At 41.4% G+C, this 22,067-nt stretch overlaps 2 protein-coding genes across 4 annotated transcripts in view; one reads left to right on the plus strand and one right to left on the minus strand.

Annotated features, from left to right (window-relative positions):
• Positions 1-8,176, plus strand: part of KIF2A (kinesin family member 2A) — a 70,237-nt gene extending 62,061 nt beyond the window's left edge. For 2 of the 3 annotated variants that reach the window (XM_066618400.1, XM_066618401.1), the window contains exons 17-20: positions 1,285-1,435; positions 2,486-2,587; positions 3,958-4,093; positions 6,471-8,176. In XM_066618400.1, coding sequence (XP_066474497.1) covers positions 1,285-1,435; positions 2,486-2,587; positions 3,958-4,093; positions 6,471-6,556 — 475 coding nt within the window. In that variant the 3' untranslated portion in view covers positions 6,557-8,176. Of the gene's footprint in view, positions 1-636; positions 751-1,284; positions 1,436-2,485; positions 2,588-3,957; positions 4,094-6,470 lie in introns of all 3 variants that reach the window. The other variant, XM_066618399.1, reaches the window with a different exon arrangement.
• Positions 8,177-10,489: 2,313 nt separating this feature from the next.
• DIMT1 (DIM1 rRNA methyltransferase and ribosome maturation factor) lies at positions 10,490-21,541 on the minus strand. The gene is made up of 12 exons (XM_066618397.1): positions 21,445-21,541; positions 20,349-20,422; positions 18,750-18,836; positions 17,560-17,621; positions 17,375-17,468; positions 17,223-17,272; positions 13,334-13,457; positions 13,119-13,211; positions 12,261-12,325; positions 11,830-11,893; positions 11,641-11,747; positions 10,490-11,110 (listed from the first exon to the last, which is right to left on the minus strand). Exons 1-12 carry the CDS (start codon positions 21,503-21,505, stop codon positions 11,068-11,070), a joined length of 924 nt encoding a protein of 307 aa, XP_066474494.1. The 5' UTR covers positions 21,506-21,541; the 3' UTR covers positions 10,490-11,067.
• Between the last annotated feature and the right edge of the window lie 526 nt (positions 21,542-22,067).

The raw sequence follows: 22,067 nt of genomic DNA on the forward strand, positions 1-22,067 counted from the left end.
AAAAAAGGAGTTATTCTGAATTAATCATCTAATGACTTGCCTTTATTTGGAATTCTGAAGCAGGCTGGCAGCAGTGGGTAGACAGCTACCATGGTAGATGTTCATTGTGGTGTTGCATCACGACTCTGAGCTTATGTAGGAGTATTGGTTCCCTTGGTATGATAGTATGGACGTCTAGCATATTTTTCTGGAACTCTGCTTTTAGCATCATTTCACTTTAGTGGCCAGGTTTTGTTATTTTAGTACACCTTCTATGCATCAGTAAATAAATACTGCTAGACTCTTATGACCTGCATCACCATGTTTGTGTAACATGTAATTTAAATGACACTAAAATCTGGGCCATTAAAATGATAGCAATTGGTTCAGCTTTGGACACGGTGCTTAAATGCCAATAGAATGGCCAAGTAGTGGCAGTGTTTTATGGCCACCCTCTTTTGACTGCCAGTTGCAATAACGAATTTTTCTCAAAAAGTTGCCAAGAGGGTTAAATATTGAGAGATGGATCGTGAAGCACTGTGTGCAGTAGCAAAAGTACTTTCTAAATTATGCATTAAAGTAACAGTAACAATGTGATTTTCATTGTCTTTACAAGAACACTTTCTTTTAATTTGCTGCTGTATCTTGCTGCTGCAGAGTAAAGGAATTTGGAATTAGTCCTTCGGACATTCCCTTCTCACAGGGTAGTGGCAGTCGCTCTGATCTCTCTCCTTCCTATGAGTATGACGACTTTTCTCCTTCGATCACCAGGTCTACTTCATTCTTTACATGGAAACTTAATTTTTTAGTTTCTTTTTTCTATCCAGCTGTGTAATTTTACAGACAAACATTCAGTTCCTCTGCCTTGAGCCATCACCTCCTTTTTGTTTTCATTCTGTTTGACAGGTGGTGGCACTGCATGGCCTGCAAATCATCTTCCCAATTATTATCCATCTTTTCTTTTTCAAACATTTCATGCCCAGGCTTGTTGTTTCCCCTTATGTGTAAGCAATGGTGATGTCACCTTGATAGTAGTACTGCATCTGAATAATTGAAGTAGGATATTGGTTTATTTTTTAAAAAGTGTGTAAAATAATTATAATGCGATTCAAACTCTTGCATGACTGCAAAGCTTTAATCCTGCAATCAAGTATATTATGAACAACCCCTTATTGAGAGTGCAGACATTTATGAAGTTGACTTTACCATTGTTTCTGTGATTTATTTGTGAGTTGGAGTGTGTGTGGATTTTTCCTACTCTGAGTGTTACTAATTTAAAAATGAACACCTATTTTACAACTGTAGAGTAAAGGAACTGACAGTTGATCCCAGTGCTGCCGGTGATATCCGTCCAATCATGCATCATGCTCCAAATCAAATTGATGACTTGGAGGCACAGTGGGGTGTCGGGAGCTCACCTCAGAGAGATGATCTTAAACTGCTTTGTGAACAAAATGTGAGTATCTCATTTTGCAGTGGGTCTTAGTGGAGCAAAAGTTGGACCAATTTGTATAAATAAATATTAATATATATAAACCACGCATTGCACCCATTCTTCCTTCTGCTAGTGAGAACTGCTAATTAGTTTTAGTCAATTATCCTGGATTCTAGTGTGTTGACTGAATGTCTCTTTACTTTTGGGGGGGATATACAGGGGCCCCCTTATCCCGTATCTGCAGTTTCAGTTAACTGCGGCGCCCTGCGCACCCCTTCCAGGCTTCCCTAGACCTCAGAATGCCTTATTAGGCAATAAAAAGTCATTTCCAGTTTTATAATAAAACCAGATGCAACTTTTTCCTCTCTGTCATTCTGAGGCCCACAGAAGCTGTGGGTGGACATGTGCAGCCTCTTCAGAACTCAGAACACCCTCTGGAGACAAGGGGAGCATAGCTGCCCTCGCTTCCAGAGAGTGAGGGTGTCCCCTCATACCTGCAGATTCAGTTATCCACTGGGGGTTCCACAACAGAACCCCTGTTGATATGGGGGCATGCCTGTATGTCTGTCAACATGGCTGTAGAGAACCCTTAGGTAATGAACTATATAAAACAAATATTCAGTCTCTCAATTTCATTTATAATTTTGTCAAACCTCCATTCTTTCCTACTCAGCACCTTTCTCCTAAGCTTAAAAAACCCGTTTAGCATGCTTTTACTCATTAAGATTATCCCAACTCCTTGATACTTCTAGTTCTCCTTTTCTGTACTTTCAGCTCTACGATCATCTTCTTGACCTGTGGTAACCAGAACAATACCCAGAATGGTACCCAGAGCATAGTGCTGACTCAAGAGTGTTTTAACACAAGCATTTTTCTCACCCTCTCCTCTTTATGGAAGCTTCCAAAAAACTCTGTGTGGGACCTTTGATATTAGCATAGGGTGAAGGGAAACTGAACAGAGGCTAAAAATGCAACTTTCTTGTTATTCAAGTGTGTCCTTTGCAAAATGCTTCTTTCTACATTTCAGAATTCTTGGTATATGTTTATATTGTGCCTTGTTTGTTTTTCAAGGAGGAGGAAGTTTCACCACAGTTGTTTACTTTCCATGAAGCTGTGTCCCAGATGGTGGAGATGGAAGAACAAGTAGTAGAAGACCATAGAGCTGTCTTCCAGGTGACAATCATGAGGAAGCCTGGGCAGTATAAAGGCCAGAATTCAAAGAACCACATAATTGGTTCTGTGCAGCCATGTACAACTGGGGCTTGCTTTTGTTATGCAGCATTTTCCCTCATATTAAGAGACTCTGAGAAGCAGCTGTTGTGTTTCTGTATAGGAGTCTGTTGCAGAAAAGAAGTTTCTGAATCAATTAGAAACTACAGGCTTCTGTGTAGTGTTCTAAATTCTGACATACAGCTTTCAGCTCAGCATTCTTGCGGTGCAGCACAATTGTAGAATGTGCCCCATCCCTAATTTGGTATTTCAGTGACAGTGAAGCTTCTTGCATTTACTTTTGGCATGAAGTTTTGTTTTCAGCACTTAATTCTAAAGAGGTTCCAGCACAGGTTTTTCTGTTAAAGACTTGTTCAACAGTTGTTAGCCCCTTTGTGAAGCTGCTGGTATAAATTCAAAGTCTTAAGTACTGAACCAGAAATAGGTTGTGTGACTTCATTCAGAGCATTTTAGACTCCTAAACAAATGATACTAGGGGTGCCAAACATAAGGCCCACTGGCGGATATGGCCCACAGAAGTGCTTTATCTGATAATTGGGCTCTCTCAGCAGCAGCCTTTCAACAGTGCTGCTTCTGTCAAGGCTCTGGGAAGAGAGAGGAGGAGGACTCAGAAGGCAAGGAATGGTACAGGGGAAGGGGTAGGCCAAGAGGGGTGAGAGGAAGGGAGATGCTGCCGAGGTGCTGAGAGAGCCCAATTATGCTGACCCCCATTCAGCAATGCCACTTCTGCTGAGGTGTCCCTTCACAGAACACCTCTCAGCAGCTGAGCTGCAAAAGTGGCAGCGCCTTGGCAGAAGTGGCGCTGCTGAATGGGCAGTCTGTGTGATAATTGGGCTCTCCCATATCTGGAAAATATGATCAAGATTTGCATATTTTCTCTTCAGTCATTTGCAGCTAATGTGAGAACAAAGGGCTCTGGCCATCTACTAAATGGCATCACTTGTTGCTTGCTGACATCACTTCTGGCTCTCAAGAGGTGCCATGAATGCTTTTAGGGCCACTGGGTGAAAGGAGTTTGGCACTCCGGGCTTATACCATTTTCCTTTTCTGTCATCCCACCTATCCCTATGTTGATATTGTTGTTTATAAAACTGATGTGCTCTTTTGTCCATTTACTTATTGATCAAGATGTGTATCTTGGTATAAGCTTTTAAAATGAATTCTGCTGCAGTCTAGTGATGTTTTTCTTGATTTAAACTATCTGATAATTTTGAGGAGGGGACAAAGTTGGTCCCCAGCTTTGTCCCCAGTAGTTGGTCTTCCTTCAAATGGATGTTTGCATTTCTGTCTCCTTTGTCTTGTGGCCTTATTAGGAATCTATTAGGTGGTTAGAAGATGAAAAAGCACTCCTGGAAATGACAGAAGAAGTAGATTATGATGTGGATTCATACGCTACACAACTTGAAGCAATCCTAGAACAAAAAATTTACATTTTAACTGAACTTCGAGGTAGGAATTTCTTTATACCTTTTTGGAAAAACTTTTTGTATATTTGAGAATTTTATAATAGGCTTTTGTTTAGAATGTGGTGGGTAACTGAAAGCTGCTCTGTTTTTTGTCACGCCATCCCTCAGTACATAGCTTCAAAATGGGGAAAAAGTGTAGATTTAATATGAAGAGTAAAGGGGAAGTCAAATTCAGTAGTATGGAAACTACGAGTCCAATCCCATCCAACTTGCCAGCAGTGATGCAGCTGTGCTAACATGGTGTGCACTTTACCCTGCAATTGGGGGGCAGTCATGGAGGCCTCTTGAAAGTAATGTTCCCTGGTAGAGGAAGGCTACAGGCTGTTCTGAGGCTTAGAAGCCTATAAGCTCTGGGGAAGATGACTGTGGCAAGGACTAGGTGCACGTTGGCATTCAGCTACCACTTTACCCTGTCCTTTATACCCATGACTGGAAACCTTCTGCCTCTTAGGAAAACCAGCATTTTGCCATAGATGTAAGACAACTGTCTCCTCAAAAGCCCCCTGCCTCCACTGTTACATATGGGCTTTAAACTGCTTCTCCAACCATGACTGAGGAGCAAAAGAGAAACTCTGGTAATCTGAAGATCTAGATGTTTGTTCTATTTCAGACATAGGCTCAGAATGATCAGAAACCATAGTTGTCTTTTTTACCCACAGTTAATAAACACAGATAACAGTTAAAACCAACTGCCACAATAACCCATAGCAGAGGTGACTGTTACATTCAGCATTCTAAAGCACAACCAAGGAAAAAAGGCAACTTTCTAAGGACCAGAAAGGTGACCGTTCTCCTTAAGATCATCCCAGAGATGGTCTTTGCTATTGAACAGTCTTGGGGCTCCTCAGCTCCCTACTTATGCACTTTCTGACCTAATGATGGTCTGCCTCTAGCTTTGGTGTGCTGGAACCTGCGAATCCCCTGAAGGAAGATGGCGAGGAGTTAGAACTAGCAGAGGGGGACAGGCTCACCTACCAAAGTTTCTGAGTTTGTACTTTCAGCAGTTGCCTTCTCCCCACCTCCTTCATCATTTCCTAAACATGTCCTTTACTTGTCTTTTAAGGGAGGAAGTCAGCACTGCCTGCTCATTACTTGCAGTGCCCTCTCCTGGGGACATTTCCTCATCTGAGGACATACTCATAGTGCCTTACCACCCAATCTAACCAGAAGCTCAGCAGATTTAATTAGGATAACCCAAATGAGTGGACTGCTCAACAGAGATCTCTGAGATGAAGCTGCTCCACTCTTGATTGTGCTAACATGGCTTGCACTGCATGTTGCAGTGCGGGGGATGGGACAGTAGAGCCCTCCTCAAGGTCAGGGAACAAACAGCCCCTTACTTTGGGGCTGCATTGCAGCAGTGCTGGAAAGTTGGATAGGATTGGGTCCTAAATCTCTGGAACTGCACTTTGCAGTTATATAGTCCTTTTTTTCCCTTTTAGAGGACTCAATGTTGATGTAAAAAAGAGAGAGACACAGCAGTGACTAATAGAGAGGGGGGAAGAAAAGTCAAACTTGGAAAAGGCCTGTTTAAAAAGCCAGGTCTTCAGCTTTTTGTGAAATACTGGCAGAAAGGGGAAGAGCCATACAATACGAGGCAGAGAATTCCACATTTGGGGGGCCACCTCTGAGACAGCCCATTCATGTGTTACTGCCAACTGAATCTTCAAGGGATACTTCTTGACACATACTTTTCTAGTTCCTTGTTAAATGTCCATTGAACAAAATTCTTCAATGTGCATCTGTCGCTTGTCATTACATAGTTGGTTCTGACAAACATTTTCTAATTCAGGCTTAATATTTATTTTGCAAGCATTAAAATAACAGCCGAAAGACCATTCTAAACCATTTCTGTTTGGTGCAGTCCTTGATGTAAACGGGGGACAGTGTTCCTGCTGTCTCTGTGAAGTAGTTCAGAGTGGAACAACTTTTGTGTTGTGTGACACCACCTGTGGGGTTATAGTCAACCTTGTCTTCTGTGTGCTATCTAGCATTTGATGAGGGGCACTGACACATTTTTGCCTATTTCCCCCATCTCTTTCCAAGCTCCCTACTCTTCCTGAAATGTTCCTGAAAATCCCGTATATCTCAGGCCCAGATTTATGGGGGTTACAAGGGGATTGAAGAAGGAAGGGGGAATTGGAGAAAATTACATGCATCCCTCCTCCCCTTACATGATTGCTAGACAGTGTGAGCAGAACAAAGGATTTGAAATCAACTCACTTTTTATTTATATATAAGTTGCCTTTCTACCCGCCATCCTCAAGGCATTGTGTAATATTTGTTGTATGTACTATGTCTAGACCTGAGTATAAAAGCCATATGGAAAGTATTCAAATGGTACTTTTTTTTTTTTAAAGATAAAGTGAAATCCTTCCGTTCAGCACTACAAGAGGAGGAACAGGCCAGTAAACAGATTAATCCGAAGAGACCACGTGCCCTTTGAGGCAAACCCCTGCTGCTAACAGATGCCTGAGTCTTCATTACTGTACCATGCAGTTGGTTGGAAATGAGGCTGTAAGAAGTCAACTACTTGAAAGATCTAAAAACTTTTAACGTGTCTGGAAATGTCCCCCTTTTTTTCTTTCCCAGCCTACATTTCAGTTGTGTGGAACAGTCTTAAAATGTCTGCAAAATGCTTCTAGACCAGGTAGCACAACCAGGCAGCTTTTGGAGCTGGGAAGCACTTTTGTTTCAAATGTTTTAACTTACTCCAATTGTGAATCTTATGTTTTTGAAATCTTTGCCAATTTTTTTTAAAGAATGAAGTAAAATGGTGGACTTGTAAAAACTTCACAGTATTTGGTTTCACTTACGTCAAGTTTTGTTGAAAAGAACAGCTGTGCAGTTTTGTATTTGCATGCGTGCCCACCTCATCAGTGATTGTACATACCTCCTGTTCTAGACAGCTGTGCTCACCTCTTCCCAATCTGTGCCTTGACCAAGGCGACTTGCCCCTAAACGTCCTATCTAAAGCACAGCCTTAATAAATGACATTCCTTATTTGTCAATGTAAATTACTTTCATTGTGTGTACATTTCAATGTGCGTTGGATTTTTGTGTGTGTGTGTGACTAGTTTTTTATTTCACAGTATGTGCCATATCATTGATCTGGAATTAAAGATCTGTCAGTTGACAGCAAGCCATTCCATTTTTCCCTGTAAAAATTTGAGATCATGATTTATTTCAGTACCATAAAGAGTCTAACACTTTCTTTGTAAAACAAAAACAAACCTATAAATTAGTGGATGTATGATAAACAGTAACTGATTATGAAGGAGAGTTGTATCTTAGGATAATACAGTATGTGTGCTAGTGTGATGATGTTTGAATAAAGGTGCAATCTGATTACTACATAAGGGTAAGAGGTATTCAGTGAATAGGATATCAAAGTAACCCTTTCATGTACTATTGAAATTGGCTTCTGATGCATGACAGTTTACATGTGCATTAACTGTAGTTTACAGGTAGCTAGTACTATTGCTTTAAAAGAAAGTAGCTAATACATATTTTCCCTTTGTATAGTGCCATCAGTTGAAAAGTGGGGTGACTTTGTTCCATTTGAGGATTGGTACAATAACTCCCACAAAACTTGTCTGATAGAGAAATTCTGCAGTGAAGCTTGAAAATGTCACAAATGGCACTATGTATCCAAGCACTTTTTAAGATGATGGCACTTCAGTTATTTTGCAAATTGATATCCAAAAGAAATTACCCTTTTATGTATTTTTTGTCAGATGAATTTTAGACCTCTCTAGGAGCTCTCCCTGTTTCCAAGATTCCAGGTGCTCATATCAACGGACATTCCTTGGGTGTTTCATATTTTAGTTCTGGAACATAAGCCTATTTTGTGCTGTGGCTGAGGGAAATAAAGGGAAAGTAATGAGAAGAGAGCATAAATGAGCCAGAGTGTCTCAGTGTTCAACATAAATCCCATAGTAAGGTAGGCTGTGAAAGTCCCTTGTCATATCATGGTGACAAAGCGCCTATCTGTTAAACATGGAAACTGAAACAGTGATGTAGATTTTACACAACATGTTTAATAAATTTAACTATGAAATATAAATTAGAAATGAGAATTTTACTTCTATACAACTACATAAAATGCTTTCTTTTTAGCTCAACCATCTGAACTGAGAAAGATCTTAGAACAGATGTTTGGGAAATCTTTACATCACAAAATGACAATTCAATTTAGATTTGCCTTATATCAAATGCTGGAGTGTATCTACCTATTCTCAAGTAAAAGGGGGTTTGCACACATGTGATAACTCAAGATTCTTGTGTACTGAAATCCAATGGAATCCTGATGTGACTATACTTGTGCAATATACTGCAGATGCCTAACACAATGTTGGCAGTATCTTGCTGTTGTGTGACTTCTTCTAAACGACTTGCGCAACTGCATTTGGAACAGCATAAAGAGACACCTTACTTATATACATGCTTCTTAAGATACAACCCTATAACTCTTCCAGCAAGATTGTTTTGCCTTCTAAAGCAGTGTGGCAGATGGGGATATTTTTTTACAGTATATTGGTGAATATTAAAAATGAAAGCTAGGAAATGTATGTCTGAGCTGAAGTCATGATCTGTGCTTCTAGCAGCCTTAAGCACCACCCTAGTACTTAACTGAAAAAGAAAATCTTATACCTCCCCTATCCCATCTCTGCTTGGAGTGGCCCTAAGTGGGGAGAAGGAAGCTTTCTATCTCGTTAGGTGGAAAAAAGAACACATTTAGTTTGCCTAGAACAAGCTGTTTGGGATAAATATGCATTACCAAAAGACAGTGCTATCTTACCACATGGTAGATATTAATTATAAAGTTGTTGCTGTTTTGACTGTCTGATAGGTACCATGACAAAGTAGTGCTCCATGAAAAGCCAATCTTATGCTAAAAAACTATTGTTCTAGTCAAATATTTTCATTCACAGCAGATGCTGATGACTAAACATCAGCTAAACAGCTTGCTGGTATCACAGATTTCACAAGAACTCCCTCACAAAACAGAGTATCCACATGCAAGTATACCAATTATGTTGACTTGCTTTCTCATTTATGGAAGGAAACTCAAGCCTGCTATATATTCCTCCTTGAGACCTGCTATCAGCTGTTACCTCTATTCAAGGGTTACATGTATGTAGCTGAAAGAGCATAGCTGACAATTACCTGGATTTAGAGGCATCTATGGCTACCTATTTTTTTAAACAGATTTTTTAAGACACTCCAGAGAAGACACAGGTTGAAATATTACTTACCCTCTCCTAATGCAGGCTAGTAGAAAGGGGTAATGATTAAAACCCAGTTCATAAGAACCGGCCAAAGGAAATCTTACTGAAAATGGATCTAGAAATGTCTTGCATCAATATGACTGAACTGACTCCAATTACTTCTCAGGTTGTCAAATAGTGCCTCAATAATGCCTTAAGACTAGAATATGTGTGATTGTCCTTTTTGGCCACAGATGATTCCAGCACTGTTTACGGGACTTTATCAAGCTTTGTTATAACTTTTATTAAACAGCAGCAGTAGTCTTGCTGTTCACTTTTTATAGTATTACCTGTTCCTTTACCATTTGGGGATGAGGTTGTGTATCAGCAGCAATGTAACTAAAATGCAGACAAGCAAACCCAATTCCTGGCATCTGTGGGTAAGGCCAAGGAAGACCCATGCCTGCACCAGTGAGCTGATTCACTACAAGGCCTGTTCAACCTGACGGGTAGAAAGCTGAAAGCTTTTCTGGGCCCTACTATTTTCCCATCACTCATTGAGGGATAATGGCTTCTGCTAAATTCCCCCCTTCTGTGAAGATTTTCTAAGGAACTCGGTGATCTGCTTGCTGCTGCATCATAATAGGGTAGAAGCTTTGTGTAAGAGAATATCTAATAAAGGCTTGGTTAACACTATTCTGCAGAGAAATGGGTTATGGAGTACTGGTCATAAGCCTCCCAGTTGAAGACTGCTGCAGTTAATGGATATATCATGGCTCGAAGCTGTCATTTCTCTGCATTTGCTATTGGTTTGCAACTTTAAAAATAGTAATTAGATACACATTTTCAGAAATTGACTTTGACTATTCCTTTTGAGGTTACAGTATAAAAATATAGCAGCTTCTAGAATGCTGAGTATTAATCTCCCCCTAAACTGGATCCCAAAGTATATTGTATGAAAATCTCAGACTTTAAAATGAGCCTATTTCTACCTTATAGGAGACTTAAGTTTGGACTCACTACCTCAGTCATAGATGCAAAACAGTTAGATCCTGTAATCTCAAATTTCTTTAACTGTTCATTGACAGAGTACCTGCTGCTTGTTTTGAATTTCTTTACTCCACTGCTTACATCTTAGTTTTTTTTACTGAAGTAGAAAGAATTTGGCACACAAACAGGTGGGGATACAAGGGCTTTCACCCATGAAAAACAGTTTGACAATCTCATACAAAATAGTTATTTCAATGTGTGCATTACAATATGGTATGCCCAACATATATACATTATCAAACCCTCTAAAGATCAGGTCTGGCAAGTAAAAAAAACATTCTTAAATCTATGAATTTTTTGATAAGCAACAGGGATATTACAGGCCAACTACCTGGAGCACAAATATGGTGGCTTTTGTTGGTAGAATGTGGTGTGGCCAATACAAGAGGAAAATAAAAGGTGCAGTTCAAGGCCTCTTAAAGTGACTAGCATGATTATTCTCTATATCAGCCTGCCAAAGGACAAAAAGAACAGAGAGCTGGATGAAATTATGATGGCTGGCTTGTATACTCCAGGACCCATTTTCACAATTGATTCTAGCCAGGCTGTACTATTCAAACACCTGAGAAGTACCACTGTAAGATGACCAATGTTTTTTCCTGCATTTTCACATAATCCAGTGTAATTTAAAGTTGCTGAGAAGTACATCATTAAAATCATTATGTAGCTCATGTTTATCTTCTACTTGTAGACCTCTTCAGGAAAAATGGATCCCTTTAGCATTGAACCCATGCAGAACACTGGAAAACAAAACATTCAGTTTTTATTACACTAGCTCTTCATGTCCAATTCAGAACGCCACTGCCCTATTGTGCATCTTGCCTTTGAAATCTGGACATAGGAGCCTGTGACAAAAAGTATTTTCTCCCATGGTCCCAGGAGAAGATTCCAAGTGACTCTTCCCAGTTTCCAAAATCTCAGAGCTCTAAAACGTTCAGTTCCTCTACCTAAAATTCTCTTCTTGCATAATTTTCTCCATACCAGAAGCATTAGGTAGTCAGGTCTGCTTCTATCTGGTACCCAACCACATACTTAGTCTTTGCCTCCATCCACTTTCCTCCCCTGCCCTCTGTTATTACCCTTGTGACTTGAAAGCACAATCCTATGCATGTCTACTAAATGTAAGTCCATTGTGTTCAGTCAGGCTTGCTCCCTGGTTTTAACCCCAAGTACAAGCACCCAATACAGGGTGGTGGGTGGTGTGCTATGAAATATTTAAACAAGGAACATGTAAGGCACTTAGGTTTGAAAGAAACACACACAGCTTTACCTGATAAAATCATCAATATCCATGACTCGGGCACGTTTTTCTGAGTAACCAGTGTCTTTGAGGATTCCCTGTATAAGGTTTCCAATACTGAAATTTTCAGGAATTTCCTGTCAATGTAAAGTATTTATCAGTGCATATGTGGATAATATAAAGATTTGTAAAAAAGCAGACACAACACAAGAAGTTTACCAAGTTATTTTGTGAACAGTGAATCCGGTAATTCTGCTCCAGCAGCCGCTTCATAGCATTTGAACTGGAAAAAATAAAACACATAAAAGGAGATACGTGGCTAGAACACAAGAGTAACCACAGTAGCCAGCATAACTAGAAACGAGGGTCAGGATGATGTACTTGGATGATCCAAGTTCAAATCCCAGCTGAGTCATGAAGTACGTTGGTGACCTTGGGCCAGTAATGATCTCTCAGCCTTACAAACCTCACACTGTTTTGAGGACAAACAGGAGGGAAGGAGCCACGTACACAACCCTAAGATCCTTGGAGGAAGGGCAGCATAAAAATTTGATAAATAAATTCAGAATGGGAACAGCAGTGGGCTCTTGTAGAAAGAAGTCCTCTGGATAGCTACAAACAGAATATTTCCTCCAAAATGAATAACTTACTTAAAAACTGCAGCTAGAGTCTTGTTTTTTCTGACAAAGACTATTCTTAATAGACCATCCCACTCCTAAGGAAAAAAAAGAAGAAATATACATGTACAACACATTTTTAGCAATGCAGTTAACAATTTTTTAAAAAGTTAGCAAAGTTCCTAGAGCATTTTGCTATCCAGCAATTGTCACGTTATCTGTTTCCTTTCAGGCTCTCCAAACTGTCCCTTCCCTAATTTGAAGCTTCTCCATGTGTTTGATCTCTGCTTCTCCTATTTGTAGGGCATCATACCAACAGATTTTTCTGCTATTAGGTGAAGCCAGTCCATTGAAAGCAGAAAGTCTCACTCAGCTTCCAGTTTTCCCAAAAGTCACCATGTGAGTTTTCACTGAGTTATCCCAAATACCATCTTTATTTTTTTTTTTTTTAAAAAAGTATATTTTGTAGGATCTCTACATGGATAGTCATTATTTAGAGTTCTATTACTGTGGTTAGGATGAATTTTGACAGGGAGAATGAAAAACACAGTGCTTCCCTCCCCTCCAGACAAAATCATATGATCATTCCCCAAGCTTAGCTTTTCAGTTGCACTACAGCTACACCTTGCTTTTCCTCAATCAAGTGATGCCCAGAGAGTCAAAAAGCATTGAAGGTTCCCCTGCTTATTCAATTCTGAGTTACCTTAACTGCTGCTTGATGTTAACAAGGTATAGTTTGTCAGCTTGAGAAGTAAGGTATTGTTAGCAAAGTACTGACTGCTTAACTATTTTTTAATAGAATTATTGGGAAGGACATACCAAACACACACTTGGACCTTTCACAATAAAATGCACAAAATGATTTTTATAATTAACATTGATGAATCTCACCTGAAAGTTGATTGGTGGTGGAGGGTTTCTTGGTTCTATCCTCACAACACTGGATTCAACTTTGGGGGGTGGCTTAAAGTTATTTTTCCCAACCTGTCAAACATTCTAAGGTTAGTTTGCAAACACACAGGCATCCTGCACAGACCTCCCTGTACCGCACCACACCTTAATCTGAATTTCCACAAACCACTTTAGCTACCTTATATTTCACTTACTTTCATCAGATGATCAACACGAGCTAATAACTGAGTATTAACAGACAGCCTGCAATATAGGGGGGAACTTGGTTTTGCAACCAAACGAAGAGCAAATTCTCTCTGAAACATAAGTACTGCACACCTGTAAGTTAAAAATGAGACGAAAGCTTTGAGTCATACAAATCAGACTGAATCAGATACCTTCCTAAAAGGGCCAACAACTCTATCCTGTTTAGTTCATATGTCTAGAACAGTTTACCTCTATAGACCTAATCTAGATTCACAGACTGGGATAGACAAACAGTAAGCCCAGGCAGCAGACAACTGTATCAATATTCAAAGTAGCCCATTATGGATATAAAGAGGATGTAGCTAATAACACTATCTAAGCTCCAATAAATCCCAAAATGATGTTTCACATGTTTGTTTGAACCTCAGCTCTTCAAGTTATTTTATTTATAGTTTATCTCACTTTATTTCATTTTATTTATAACCTTGTGACAAAAAAGGCAGCAAGAAAAAAATAGAGAAGTTAGTATCTTGCTGAAAAGAGATTGATTTTACTGTATTTTTCAGGTATAATCTTCATTTGCTTGTGCACATCATTAAGAACATAAGAACAGCCCCGCTGGCCCATCTAGTCCAGCTTCCTGTATCTCACAGCGGCCCCACCAAATGCCCCAGGGAGCACACCTGATAACAAGAGGCCTGCATCCTGGTGCCCTCCCTTGCACTGGCATTCTGACATAGCCCATTTCTAAAATCAGGAGGTTGCACATACATATCATGGCTTGTACCCCATAATGGATTTTTCCTCCAGAAACTTGTCCAATCCCCTTTTAAAGGCATCCAGGCCAGATGCCATCACCACATCCTGTGGCAAGGAGTTCCACAGACCAACCACACGCTGAGTAAAGAAATATTTTCTTTTGTCTGTCCTAACTCTCCCAACCCTCAATTTTAGTGGATGTCCCCTGGTTCTGGTGTTATGTGAGAGTGTAAAGAGCATCTCTCTATCCACTTTATCCTTCCCAGGCATAATTTTGTATGTCTCAATCATGACCCCCCCTCAGGCGTCTCTTTTCTAGGCTGAAGAGGCCCAAATGCCATAGCCTTTCCTCGTAAGGAAGGTGCCCCAGCCCAGCAATCATCTTAGTTGCTCTCTTTTGCACCTTTTCCATTTCCACTATATCCTTTTTGAGATGCAGCGACCAGAGCTGGACACAATATTCCATGTGTGGCCTTACCATTGGTTTGTACAACAGCATTATAATATTAGCTGTTTTGTTCTCAATACCTTTTCTAATGATCCCAAGCATAGAATTGGCCTTCTTCACTGCTGCCGCACATTGGGTCGACACTTTCATCGACCTGTCCACCCCCCCCCCCAAAATCTCTCTCCTGATCTGTCACAGACAGCTCAGAACCCATCAGCCTATATCTAAATTTTGATTTTTTGCCCCAATGTGCATGACATTACACTTACTGACATTGAAGCGCATTTGCCATTTTGCTGCCCATTCTGCCAGTCTGGAGAGATCCTTCTGGAGCTCCTCACAATCACTTCTGGTCTTCACCACTCGGAAAAGTTTGGTGTTGTCTGCAAACTTTGCAACCTCACTGCTCACCCCTGTCTCCAGGTCATTTATGAAGAGGTTGAAAAGCACCGGTCCCAGGACAGATCCTTGGGGCACACCGCTTTTCACCTCCCTCCATTGTAAAAATCGCCCATTGACACCCACTCTCTGTTTCCTGGTGTTCAATATATGTGCTATTTAGTGATCCAACTATGTTTCTTGTGTCAACATCCAAAGGCTACCATCCTATACAAACTGGACTAAGTGTCAGTTGCATAGATGTTGATGAGATTTATTTCTAAGAAAAATGCATAGGATTGCAATGTAAATTTATTTTCTGAAAAACATGTATATTGATGTGATGAATGCTCCGTTTTCTTCCTCTATTTTTGGTCACTTCTAATCCACCAGAAGCTTCTGTACTGGTTCAACAGCTTAAAAGCTGCTGGGATCTGAACCTGCAACAATCTTTGTCCATTGAAAGGCTATTCCTAAACATCTTGAGGCTGGAAGCATACTGGTACTTCTCTAGATTTAGGCTTTCACCAGTTATAATATCTCCTTGCCATTTATTTCAATAAGCAACTCTTTCGTACAAGAGCTTTGCATGATCCACAGATACTGCCAGGAATTTACCTGACCTTAAGAACATAAGAACATAAGAACATAAGAACAGCCCCACTGGATCAGGCCATAGGCCCATCTAGTCCAGCTTCCTGTATCTCACAGCGGCCCACCAAATGCCCCAGGGAGCACACCAGATAACAAGAGACCTCATCCTGGTGCTCTCCCCTACATCTGGCATTCTGACTTAGCCCATTCCTAAAATCAGGAGGTTGCGCATACACATCATGGCTTGTACCCCATAATGGATTTTTCCTCCAGAAACTCGTCCAATCCCCTTTTAAAGGCGTCTAGGCTAGACGCCAGCACCACATCCTGTGGCAAGGAGTTCCACAGACCGACCACGCGCTGAGTAAAGAAATATTTTCTTTTGTCTGTCCTAACCCGCCCAACATTCAATTTTAGTGGATGTCCCCTGGTTCTGGTATTATGTGAGAGTGTAAAGAGCATCTCCCTATCCACTCTGTCCATCCCCTGCATAATTTTGTATGTCTCAATCATGTCCCCCCTCAAGCGTCTCTTTTCTAGGCTGAAGAGGCCCAAACGCCGTAGCCTTTCCTCATAAGGAAGGTGCCCCAGCCCCGTAATCATCTTAGTCGCTCTCTTTTGCACCTTTTCCATTTCCACTATGTCTTTTTTGAGATGCGGCGACCAGAACTGGACACAATACTCCAGGTGTGGCCTTACCATAGATTTGTACAACGGCATTATAATACTAACCGTTTTGTTCTCAATACCCTTCCTAATGATCCCAAGCATAGAATTGGCCTTCTTCACTGCCGCCACACATTGGGTCGACACTTTCATCGACCTGTCCACCACCACCCCAAGATCTCTCTCCTGATCTGTCACAGACAGCTCAGAACCCATCAGCCTATATCTAAAGTTTTGAATTTTTGCCCCAATGTGCATGACTTTACACTTACTGACATTGAAGCGCATCTGCCATTTTGCTGCCCATTCTGCCAGTCTGGAGAGATCCTTCTGGAGCTCCTCACAATCACTTCTGGTCTTTACCACTCGGAAAAGTTTGGTGTCATCTGCAAACTTAGCCACTTCACTGCTCAACCCTGTCTCCAGGTCATTTATGAAGAGGTTGAAAAGCACCGGTCCCAGGACAGATCCTTGGGGCACACCGCTTTTCACCTCTCTCCATTGTGAAAATTGCCCATTGACACCCACTCTCTGCTTCCTGGCCTCCAACCATTTCTCAATCCAGGAGAGGACCTGTCCTCTAATTCCCTTAATTGTAATGATCAATTTGAAATCTCCAAATGTTTTTAGAATGCTAGTTTGCTAATTGCCTTTTTTCTAGTCCAACTGGCTGCATAGAACATTTAAATAAATAAAAGCATCTACAACAGTGGTTCCCAAACTGGTGGGTTTGGGAAATGGAAAAGTCATTCGCCCTTAAGGGGAGTAGCCCAGAAATGAGTGCCCTGATGGTGCTGCAGCAGCAGCACCAGGACCAAGGGGCTTTTAAACCTACCTGGGGGTCGTGCTGGCCTCCAGCAGGGTGCAACAGGCTTGCAGCCCCCTTTGCTGCAAATAGCTCCGATCAGTGATCAGAGCCCATGTGCAATTTCTGGAGCCCACTTCGCTGGCCCCCACCTTGCCCCCACCAGGACGTATCAGGTTCCCAACTCCCGTGTCGGAGTTTGGAAACCACTGATCTACAACATTTTAGATACTGTCGTTCTACATACCTGAAAAATGGCCGATGCAGCAATAGCTTAAAAACAAAAGGTGAAGAAATCTGGAAGAAACAACAAAAGTATTGGCTTCCCAGGATGATGATTACTGTAAATCTGGAGTTATCCTGGCCCTTTATTCAACAGGATGGGGTTTTTGCCCTTACCTGATAAGGCAAGTTAGCCACACAAGCATCAAAGAATGGTAGATCACTTTTCAATACATCTCCAATCTTTACTTCAAGCTTGTTGGCCAGTGGCCTGGAATAAAAATAGCATTCTCTCATTAATACATTTACAAAACAGGTTGTGTACTTAAAAAAGTGACAGTGTTGTCACTATAAACACTTACGTGCCCTGGACTCTCTTCTGAAGTTCACCAGCAAGCTTGACATCCACTTCACAAGCAACTACCTAAAAAAGAATTACATATATCAAATGACTCTCAGAATGATCATAATATTACATTGTTATAAAATCAAACTTTTTTCACATAAATAAGTACTGTACCATGTTGCATTGCCACCCAACTCACCAGAGGAAATTGGTGTCCTGGAAGCAAGCATCCTTCTGAATGGCTAAAATGTGGGAGGGGCAAGAGGAGACCACCACTCTCAGGTGCAATGTCCGACCTCCAGCACAGAAGATGATGTCAATGAGATGGCTTGTTGCCATGGTAATAAGAGATGCAGCCAGCATCTCCATCCATGGCGCAGGAACTCTCATAGGATGCTGGACAGTGCAAGAGTTCTTGCCCTCTCAGAAGACAATGCAGCTTGCCGTGCATTATACAAAGAAGGGAAGGAAAGTTTCGGGGGGGTGGGGAGGGAACTAGTGCCAATGGCATAGGTTCATGCTGATGAAGCCAGTTGGATGACTAAGGTTTATTAACCCCTTCTCTCATAATCCACAGTACATATGAAACCCAGTTAGGATTGAAAAAACAGTGTCGAGAGCCTTCCTTCACAAATACCAAGCACAGCCATGTGTCGCTTAATGACAGGGATGCATTCCCACACACCCTCCTGCCCCATCATCAAGCAAGGCTTGACGTTAAGCAAAGCCTCTGAAGCCTCTGCAGAGCTCAGGAAAGCCTCTGAAGCCAAGGTGCTCCCGTCACCTCCAGAGGCTTTCCTCTGCAGAGGCTCAGAATGGCCATTTTGGCTGAAAAGACACAACTTCCAGCTTCCTTAGGAAACCAAAAGTGACGTTTTTTCGCCTTATAAGGCATTTGGAGGCCTGAGAAAGCCCTTCAGAATACCAATTTGCTCAAAGCTAAGCAGAAGAAGAAAATTTTGAATCTATGCCATGGTAATGTGCTCAGAAAACACTACTTTGATCTGCTGAGACTCAAGATACAATCTAGGGATGCTTGTGTATAGAAACAGGCTAAAAAAGCTGGAGCAGGGGTCAAGGAAGGTCTTCCCCCTCTCCCACTGGGCGAAATAACGTACGAGTGATCTTCTGGGATTTTGTTTTTAGCTCTTTCAACTTAAAACAAAAAGGGGGTGGGACATTCATTTTTTCTTAACAAAGTTTTACCTTTTTCACTTTTTCTAACATTTTTACTGTCATGTTACCAGTGCCAGGGCCAACTTCTAGAACAACATCGGTAGGGCGTAAAGCAGCCTAAAAATGAATAAAGTTTGAATTAAATGAAAGATAATAAGAACTTGCCAATCTAACCTGCTTGATATAAGACAGCTTATTGCAGTAGTGCATTAAGTGCTAAAAGAGGATAGAGTTATTTCTCTTGGCTATGATTCAACCATGAAACCTCATGGAGACAGGAAACTGCATGAGTAGCCATTGCTAATATAGCCCTTACAAACAGAAAAATAATTTTAAACTGAATGTTTTTTAATTTAGTAACAACTGTGTATTTATTTATAGTACGTATCTGCATTTTTGTTCAGTATTTTCATTTGTTTCTGCCTCTTAAGATCTTTCAATGACAAACTTTTCTGTCATTACTTTTAGTAGCCAGATGCTGATACCTCTTTCAGCTGTGGACAGTTTTACTGCTATTTATTTATATTGCCTATAACAAAACTGCATGGGGTCTTATTTAAAGAACCATATAGATTTTAATTATTTGAACATATTTTGTTTCAAATGACTGAAATGTATACAACACAGCTGCTATCTGACAAAGCCCTATTAAACTCAATGGGACTTCTGAGTAGTTAAGCCTAGGATTCTGCTTTTAGTTCTGGCAAACTTAAATCCCACCATTTTAATACCTGCTAACTGGGCAAATAGGCACCTTTTAAAATGGTGCTACTCTTATATTTAGTAGGGGAGAGCAACTGTCTCTGTTCACCCCAGCATTGCAATTTTTCAAGTGGCTGGTGTCTTTTCTGCACCTCTTTTTTGACTGTGAGTCCCGTGGGGACAGGAAACCATTTACTGATTTATTTTGCAATGTAAACTTTTTATTAAAAGTTAACTACTTTTTATTAAAAAGCAGTATACATATTCTTAATAATAATAAAAATATGCAGAGCAAGCCTATGAATGTTTATGCCAAAGTAAATTCTATGGTGCTGAACAGATGTAAGTGTACAGGTAAGTGTACTTAGAATTTTTGATAGAAACCTATTATTTCTTTGTTAGATCATTAGTTCCAAGCACTGATGTCTTGAGATGCAAATACAGTCATGAGATGCTGTCTGCTTAGCCATTACTTTTAATTACTCCATAAATGAACCTCTTATACATCTAGAGTTCCCATCTTTCATAACAGTTACAAAACTGTTTAAAAAATGATCACTATCAAAAACAATTTTTAAAAGATAAAAGAAATCTGAAAGGGATATCAACATGAGCTGGAATTCTGTGGGTATGGGTATGTGCAACCTCCAGGTTTTAGAAGTAGGCTACCTCAGAAGGCCAGATGAAAGGGAGAGCACCAGGATGCAGGTAACTTGTTGCCTTGTGTGCTCCCCAAGACATCTGGTGGGTCGCTGTGAGATACAGGAAACTGGACTAGATGGAACCATGGCCTGATCCAGCAGGGCTCTTTGTATGTTCTTACATGTTGATTTTTTTTTTTTGTTTTTAGTGGAGGATGCATTCTATTAATGATGGGGAAGGAGAATAATTGTAGTTATAATAAAAATTATTGAGAACATCACATACCTTTTCTATAATGCTGTTAACAATGAGAGGGTTTTTCAAAATATGCTGACCAAGTCCAGTGTTGAACCGGATACCTGCAGCAAAGGCAAAATAGCATACGTGCCAAAAGAAAAGACCATCACATCCAAATATCCCTAGACTTGGATTTGTGGACTCAGGACTGATATAAGGAGCAGCTCTTCAAAGAGTGTATTTCACCCTTACAATGCGTTGCTTCCCCCCAAACCTGAGGACATGGTGGGTTCATGCCCGGTGTGCTGTGATTCCAATAACACACCCAGTGGAAGCTGCAGAAACAGCAATTTATTGCAGGTTAACTAAGCAAGGTAGAAGGAGACCTATCTCAGGTCATGTGCAAAGTTCAGCTGGATACAGCCAGTCTCAGGTCAAAGCATTATGATTCAACAAGCAAAAGTTCAGTAAATTTCCACTCCTGCTTCACCGAAGCTTCCCTCTACCCCTCCTTTTGATAATGGTGTCCTTCCTCTGGACACATTTTGCTGCTCTTACAAGATAAGAGGGTGCTTATGCAGCCCTGGCCCTACCTAGTCTCAAGGATGAAGGCACGGGGGAATTGGGCCAGGAGATAAAGGCTTAGGAGGCAAAAGGTTTGTAAGCATTTAGTTTTGTCTCTAAGCATGGAGTCACTGTTGTCAAAGCAGACAGCCCCCGCCCCCACCCCCATACCCTAACCTGGACTGACTGGGGAGCTGATAGCATCAAATGAAAGCTCTTACCTCTGAGTAGAAAGGCACAGGATTGGGCTCTAAGGCTGAAATGCTTTGCACACTCTCCTGGGAGTAAGCCCCATTGGCTACAATGGGACTTGCTTCTGAGTAGACATACCTAGAATGGGGCTCTGAGGCTGCTATACTATCCACACTTTCCTGGGAGGAAGCCCCACTGACTATAGTGGGACTTGCTTCTGAGTAGACAGGCGTAGGATGGGCTCTGAGGCTGCCATCCCATCCACACTTTCCTGGGAGGAAGCCCCACTGACTATCATAGGGCTTACTTCTGAGTAGACAGGTCTGGGCTCAGACCCCTGAGCCTGTTCCTCCTCGCCCCCAAACATCCTCCCCAGCTGAAGTCCCACCTAGTGCTTTCCCCTCCCGGCGCTGCTCCCGAGAACGCGGCTTCGTCTTCACTTTCGGCATGCTGACGGCCACCAAGCCAGAAGCACACACGCTTCCCACTGCAGCAGAGCGCCTTGATGACGAAGAAACCGTCGGGCGCGGAGGCTGTCGGGAGAAATAGTTTCTCTACCCATTCACAGACTGCAGCGCCTATCCCTTCGGACTACAGTTCCCGAAAGCCATTTCGCAAAAATCAACGCAGACTCTCCCGAGTACAGGCTGGTAAGAATGGTAAGGCAATACCGCTGAGCGCTTGCGCGCTCTTGAAGACGAACTAGCGCCGCTAGACATAAGAAAAGCCAGACTCACTGGAACCTGCGAGTCTTGTTTAACTGCTCGCCAGGAACTGCAAGGCTCCTGCAGTTGAGGCTCCTGTTCTAGGCGGCCATTAAGGAGAGGATGACCAGATTTTTTTTTTTTTTTTTTGGGGGGGGGGAGAACAGCGTGCCTTTACCTTTAACCATTGGATAGAATTTGGGCAGGTGCAGCTTTTTAAACCTTCCATGCTGAGCTGCACCCACCCAAATTCCCTCTTCCATACTATGGTTATACAGGCACCCTGTCCTCCATTGCATCTGGTCAC

This window comes from Tiliqua scincoides, chromosome 2 (assembly GCF_035046505.1).
Source record: "Tiliqua scincoides isolate rTilSci1 chromosome 2, rTilSci1.hap2, whole genome shotgun sequence".
Classification (NCBI taxonomy): Eukaryota; Metazoa; Chordata; class Lepidosauria; order Squamata; family Scincidae; genus Tiliqua; species Tiliqua scincoides.